We start from the raw sequence: 7,500 nt of genomic DNA, 5'->3' as shown, positions 1-7,500 counted from the left end.
CATTAAAAGTGTGTTTGTATGACGTTTTTCGATGGTCAATAACAGTACTAATACTAATAATATACATGATAAAATTCACTCAGTTCTGATTGGCTAAAAAAGAATTTGTAACACGCGTGCAAATTACAAATGCGCGCTTCCAAGTTTACAGTTGAATGACTTTTGAACGATAGTTTTGTGAAAGTCTGAATTTGACAAACGTAATCAGTTGCAACCTTACAATCACTTGAGTGAACTTCATAGAAAATTAAAGCGTGTACTGCCTCCTTTTTTTCAGGTATATTATGAAAAAGTAATCACTCAATTTCTCGTGTAATTTGGTTTAAATAAGCACTACGGGCACATGCAATGTTTTCATTAGTCTGAAAAAGTTACTCGCGCTTATTTAAACCAGATTGTCTGGAAATCATGTGATTACCTATAGATGTGTTTCAATCACGTGATTCCCTTATTAAATGTCAACACCACTGGCTAAACTGGCTTGACAAAGGTTCTTTCTTTTGTCAAAGTTCTTTCTTTTGACTTCAGTAAAGCGTTTGATTCGGTCTCACATAAAATAGTGTTTGATAAGCTTAAGTTTTGTGATCTTAATCCTTACATCACCAATTGGATAGTAAGCTTCCTTAGTGACCGAAAGCAAAGGGTATTCATTGACGGAGTAACCACAAATTATGTTGATATTAATAGAGGGGTTACCAGAGATAAGATGAGATGAGATGATGTGTTTAATAAACCATAAGATAAAAAATACATATCCTATGTTGCATAAACGAGAACTGTGTAATGAATTTACAATAATATACTGTTGCTAAAAGTGAATTATGTAATTATAACAGGTTGTGTTCAAAAAAGAGTCTATTTACAAATGTGTTCTTGAAACGTTCGGTGTTAATCTTTGGGCGGAGGCAAAGCATGCGACGTACATTATATTGCTGGGGTTTAGGCTTCGGCAGAGTTTCATTTAACGGATGATAGGTTGGAGCCCTAGCTTTACTTAATAATTTCTTGTCCTGCGTATGCATGATATCCTTGACATTCAATGGAACTGAAATTTAACGCCGCTTGTAACATCTGTTTAAAAAGTTCTGTATTGTGTTTAGATCACGTTCATACGCACCATACACTGAAGGGCCATAAGTTAAATTAGACAATACAATTGTCTTAAAAAGGAGGTCTATTTCATTCTGGTCATATTGTTCCTTTCTCAAAGTTCTTAATATATGGAGGCCCTTGTTAGCCTTAGCTAGTTTGACCTTAACATGAGAACTAAACTTACAATCACTCTGAAGGGTGACTCCAAGTAAGCATAATTCAATATGTTGTGGGATGCAATTGACTGGATTGTAAGTGTCCTTGTTCGATTTTTTTCTAATTACGATCTCTTTGCATTTACTAGGATTACATGACACACAGTTACCTCGCGACCAATTTAAAAACTCGTTTACTAAGGCTACAGAGGTGTCAGTATTGCCTAGCACCGGTGCAACAATTGTCGAATCATCAGCATATTTGAATAACGCAGGGAAGCCATCATATGTAATTTCAAGATCGTTAAGAAATATATTAAAGAGGTGGGAGCCACTAACGCTACCTTGTGTGCTACCCTTATTGACGGCTTTCCACCTACAGTGATAGTGACCAGACAAAATGCGTTCCTGTTCTATTTCCTATAATGGTGAACAATATCACGGCTGCAAATCCAAGCAGTAATCTTCTTGTGAATTACGTTGATGATATTACCCTGAGTGTCCCTGTTAGATCTGACCTCGCAAGCAGAGGTTAATAACATCCAACGCTGGGCTACACAGAATCAAATGACGTTAAATCTTAACAAGACCTGAGAGATGATTCTTAAGCCGACGACACACGGTTCAACATCCTGCAACATTTGTTGCTCAACAAATGTTGAACCATGTTGCACAGACGTGTTGAATGGAATAGAGCTGATCTCTATTTTCCTTCAACATCGTTCAACAACGTTCAACGTCTTGAATAGCATATTTCAACATTCAACATGACACGACACACTGTTCAGCATTTGTTGATCAACAAATGTTGAACCGTGTATTACTGGCTTTAGAGGGAAGACCAAAAAGAACCTCCCAGAACCTTTACCGGACATCAAAAGAAAGAACGAACTTAAACTATTGGGGGTGACATTTAATGAGCATCCATGTAACTGGGATATCCATTTTGATGAAATGATAACTAAGGCTAGCTCTAGATTGTATATTCTGAGAGTTTGTAAGTTTTACGGATATTCATGACAAGAGTTAACATTACTATTTGATAGCCTTGTTATGTCTCTGTTTATGTATGCCATTGAGGTCTGGGCCTGTGCCCATGACGGAAAATACCTTTCCCAGGTAGATAAGTTCATTAAGCGCGCAGTCAAATACGGTTTTACAAATTAGCGACCATCTATTGCGGAACTAATAAGAACTAAGGATACCAAATTATGGAGCAAGGTTACTGCCCAAAATCATTGCCTAAACCATCTACTTCCCCCAAAGAAACGCGCCCACTTCGGGAAAGAGGTCATAACTATATTCTACCACAAGTCAGATCTGAACGCTTTAAGCGCTGCTTCATAAATAGGTGCCTTTTTGGCTTTGTGTAGCTATTGAGATTTTCTACTATTGAGTGTTTTAAATGTAATATAGCATTGCATAGCATAGTTTGGTCTGATTTGTATTAATTTATTCTCGTTAGTATTGAATTGTACACTTCTCACGTCTGCGTGAGAGTATATTTCAATAAAGATAAAGATCTTAGATCTTTGAATTGATGAGACAGCCATGTTGGTGCACAAAACGATAGCAAATTAAGGCTCATGTTTTGCATTATAATAGAGTAAAATTCTGTTGTTCCGTTCATCAACATGGCCGCTCTGACGTCGGGTAAAAACCATCTATTTAACAAATTAATGTCAGTTTTTCATGCGTCTTTCCTGTTATTGATCATGAATTTCGTCATAACATTGTCATTTGAAAGTAGCTGTGGATTCACGAGGCGATAACAAAAAGGCAGAGGGGTCAAAATTAAGGCAAAACACAAGAAGAACGCGAGAGAAAAATGCGAGAAACTTCAATCTGACGCGAACAATATCGCGTCATTATTGCATAAATTATAAATTTATTGACTATAAAAATTAGCCAATGAGGGCGCGAGAGTTTTTGCAGTCATTGTAAAAAGAGTGTTTTCGCGTGACGTCACGGCGGTCTTGTTGGTGTACCTAAACAATAGTTAATAGGGACCTTTAGATTCTAGGACGAGAACGACAACGAGAACGAGATTTCTAATAGAACAACAGTGAGTGCGCGCAAACCAGCGTCATTTTGGCGGGAAAAACGTGATACCGTCGTCATTTTACTACGAAGTTTTGCAAAAATATCTTCCTGCCAAAACAAGTCACCGCAACAGGGTAGCAGTTTTGGCATTTTTTGACCAGGAAAAGGCTCAGTTACCAGTGATAAGAATAATTGAGGAACCTATGCTGCTAACAAAGAGTAAGATTAGTCGTTCGGGTTATAAATTTTCTAAGTATTTTCGCTAAAAACGGGCAGTCAAATATCGTACTCGTTCTCGTCCTCGTCCTAGAATTGCAAGGTCCTTATTAGCTGTAGAAGGGCGGCCATGTTGGTGTACCCAACTAATCCTCTGGGAATTGACTTCTATTATCATGCAAACGTTTTCCTTTGTTTCGGTGGATCACGTGAGTGAAAACACTCTATACGAAAGTATAAATTATGCACACTCTTCGAAATGCGAACTTGATATATCAAGGTTTAAGCATTTTTCTTTTGAAGTGGAAATTTATGGCTTTACATGGCAAAAAGCTTGTAATAAAAAAAGAATAACGCCTTTGTCTTTTTTTCAGTTTCTGAAAAAGAAGCTGGAGCCCTTCTTGTCACTGTTCTCAGTGAACTCGAGGACTGGGAGATTCCCACAGTAAATTATGATCAACTGGAGTTACAAAAGCGCAGAGCAGACTCTGAGGTATCCAAGCATAGCATGTTATGTCTGCAAAAAAAAGAATGACAAGCCATTGCTGACAAATTGTTCCCCAAGCGTAGTCAAGCGTGGAGTCCTAAACTTGTTAGAGCGACAGCCCTGTCGCTGTTTCTTCAAAAGACGGAAAATTAAAAACAATCAACTCTGCAACCTTTTTCCCGTCACTTATACTGAGCCAAGGATGGAGAAGACGGAAATAAATTGAAACTCGACACGGTGTTCTAAAACATCGTCAAAAAGTTTGTAAAGATACGATCAACGTGCTCAAATTCCTTGAATGGTCAGGAGTATTTTGCCTGTGTAAAGTATACGTTACACCCAGTTTTAAACTAATATATAGATTTAGCCAAGCCTAAAAGCGGAGCTACCGGGTTATTTATCAAACCTCAATTCCTCGAAGTTATTTTCCAGCTGCCGCTGTAAAAGTGGGTGAAATTGTTTCCCTGATATTTTTCCCATCTTTTAGCAGAGGTTTTTCCGCGAAAAATCATTTCGTACAATCCATAAAAAGCAATTATGTTTGCACATGCGAACCACATAAAGCCCTTCACTGAGGCGGCCATTTTTATATGATACTGGTCATACATGGAGGGGGTGGACGGACGTTCGGTTGCTGATGACGTCATAGCTATAAAACCAAGATTTCTCGCATGGGTAGGTTACCACAGCCTAGTCCCCAGGCGTTCTCGGCTCGGTTATACCAACTATCAGCGGTGACGTCACCGAGAGAGACTCGCCCACTCCTTCCCAGACTTCTCGCGGACAAGGGGGCAAGAGGGAACCCCTAGGGGCTAGGCTGAGGTTACCATATTTTCTTAACAATGATGCTCCGCGTGCGCGCCTTTGGCGCTTGGAGCTCTGCGCAAAACACCAAAACTATTACTTATGTCCATAAAGAAAACTAATTAGATGCAGGCCCAATTTTGTCCTCCAACACAAAGTGTCCCTTGAAGTCTCAGCCTCTTCGCTCCATTCCCAGCAATAAGGTAAGGGTAAAGGTTGGCGTTATTTCTTAGCTCAGGCTAAATGCAACTGTTTATCCTTACTTGAAGAGCAGCAGTTGGAGGACACTTTGTGACGTTAAGTTGTCCGTATTTCGAGACACGAATGATGTTAAAGTTGGGGAGAAGAGCAACGGGACACTTCGTGATGCGTATTGAAATTTGCGTGCAGTCAATTAGGGCGTGGCTCGACCGCCTCCGAAGGGGTTCTAGTAGTAACAGACGATTTGTTAACTTTATAACTGTTTCTCTTTTTTGGTCGCTTAGGTCTCAAGTGCGGCCGATTACTCAATGCTTTCTGGAAACCAAACACAAGCCAATGCCAGTGTTTACGCAGGAAATCTACCTGGTATTACAGTGAACCCCAGTGCTTCTCTGTTCAACACCTCTATCTTCAGGAAACAAAGTGGTTCAAAGAATTTCTCCCATCCTGACCTCATTAGGCGGTTATTTGAGTCTGACATGCCTCGAGTGTCCATGGAAGCAGCCGATTGTCTTGCCCCGAGGAAACCAAGCTTTGCACGAGCTAGTTCCTGTCCTCCAGCTATCCAAGGAACCTTCAAAGGGCCAGACCACTGCCCAGAACAGTCCACAGAACCCGAAGAACCAACGGCTACACGAGGACAAGACGAGGTCGAGAATGAAGATAAACTGCCACCATTTGTTCCATTCCTGCCGTCTCTGGAATCTCAAATTGTGGACATTTCAATTGAGAACACCAGTGCAATAGATACGGAAGAGTTCAGTGAGGATGCAGATAGCTGTGATAATAGTGATAGCGAATGTGAAGAGAGCACAGGGCATTGTGCTGAGACACTAGCCATGAGAGCGCTTGGCGGAATAACAGTGAAGGCCTCTGGGACTGCCTCTGACGAAAGGAACTTCCAGTTGTCGGAACATGGTTTATCTTCCCATTCCCTGCATAGCAACGTGGTCCAGAGTGTGGAACTTCGTTTCGAAACCAGTGTCGTTTCTCCTGGCGATGAGCATCATTTCGACGAGACAAGTGACATTGAAGATTCTAACCATGGCGAGGTTGACGGTGATCATGCCGAAGCATCCCTTAGCCCCAGTAACCAAGGCACTGGCCCACCGCCAAATGGAAAATTGGAATATGGGCCGCACGTGAAAGTATTTTTCCCTCAAGTAAACAGCGAGCCAGAAGGCTCCGAGCACGACGCCATTGCTCGCCTTTCATCACCACTCTCTTCCGTAAGAAACGAAGAATGCTCAAGTTCTGGTTATGCCAGAATAACCGTGTGGGACCCTGAGAAAGTCGTTTCAATCAGCAACAAGGATGATAGCTCAGGCCAAATAGATGACTCTCCAAAGCAAACGTTTCCACCAGTAACGGAAAGTCCACCTCTGCAAAATGAGTTGGCTTCCAAAGCAGACGAGTTTTTAGCTTCTTTTACAAACGTTAGCTCGAGCTCTTTGGTTAGAGTCTGTCTCTCGGAATTTTCGTCTGATGAGGAGGAAGACGATTTGTCTGGTGAAGGTTTAAGTACGCTGATCACTGATCTACAAACCGACAGCGAGAACAGTGATACAGATTCATTGTCCCGAGATGACGCAGAATCCAGTTTGTGTAGAATGTTCGTGTCTGGGCGCAATCGGGCCTTGCAAGAAAACACTAAAGATTGCAAATTCTCCGACCCAGGGTTTGAGCTTGACATTACATTTGATGAAACGCCTGATGACCAAGAAGATGAGGAAGATTGCTTCAATATTGGACGGCCGCAGGATAGTGACACGCTGCCTGAACCATTTCTTAACAGCGACGAATTGATGACTCCTGAATTACAACTTGGAGGTCATGTATCACAAGAAAGCCTAGAGAGTCCCTCTTTTGATTGCAATGCCTTTCTATTTACCATTGCAGCATCTGGTGAACGTGAGAAAAGCGCAGAAATTGATAAGGATCAAGACAAAGAACTGGAGCATCTCGAAACGATGGAATTCCCATTAAATAATCTTTCAAAGGAATGTATGAAGAAATCAACGGAACTCCTTTTTTTCAAAGACAACGCAATAGCAAGTCAAGTGGGATTAGACTTAAACCAAGTCGATGATGCATGCAGCAATGATGGATGCCCGCTTGATCCTGAACACGCACCTGATGACGAAGGTAATGGGAGCGTTCCTGAGACTTCAGCTTCAAATACGTACAACGTCAATGCAGACGGACGACTTAAAGGTGAAATTCAGTCGAATGAGCAGTATTAAAGTGTATGTCGTAAAGGCCAAGTCAAAGTAGTCGTTTTGACTCCGGGGCCCGGTTGTTCAAAGGCCTATTAACGCTAATCCCAGTTTAGAAATTTACCAAGGAGTTTATTTCTCTACTCTCAAATGCTCTGCAACGCTGATATTCACCAAAAAAAAACATTAGAAGAAGGCAATCCTGAAAAACCAAAGTAGTCAAAAGAAGCGTTCAACAAAAAGTTGAAAACACGAAACAAAAGTTTACGCTAATCCTGGATTAAGT

The 7,500-nt window shown here is 41.0% G+C and overlaps 1 protein-coding gene and 1 pseudogene across 1 annotated transcript in view; both read left to right on the top strand.

The window, feature by feature from the left end:
• The window catches only part of LOC137980436 (uncharacterized), a 63,846-nt gene that overhangs the window by 36,200 nt on the left and 20,146 nt on the right, over positions 1-7,500 (top strand). Inside the window, exons 20-21 of the mRNA XM_068827880.1 lie at positions 3,881-3,999; positions 5,283-7,212. Of these exons, the coding sequence (XP_068683981.1) occupies positions 3,881-3,999; positions 5,283-7,212 (2,049 nt within the window). The remainder of the gene's footprint in view (positions 1-3,880; positions 4,000-5,282; positions 7,213-7,500) is intronic.
• Positions 1,673-2,620, top strand: LOC137979812 (uncharacterized; annotated as a pseudogene).

The sequence above is a fragment of the Montipora foliosa genome, chromosome 12 (genome assembly GCF_036669935.1).
Source record: "Montipora foliosa isolate CH-2021 chromosome 12, ASM3666993v2, whole genome shotgun sequence".
NCBI lineage: Eukaryota > Metazoa > Cnidaria > Anthozoa > Scleractinia > Acroporidae > Montipora > Montipora foliosa.
Note: the sequence above shows the minus strand (reverse complement) of the source record. Positions and strands in the feature narration are given on the sequence as shown.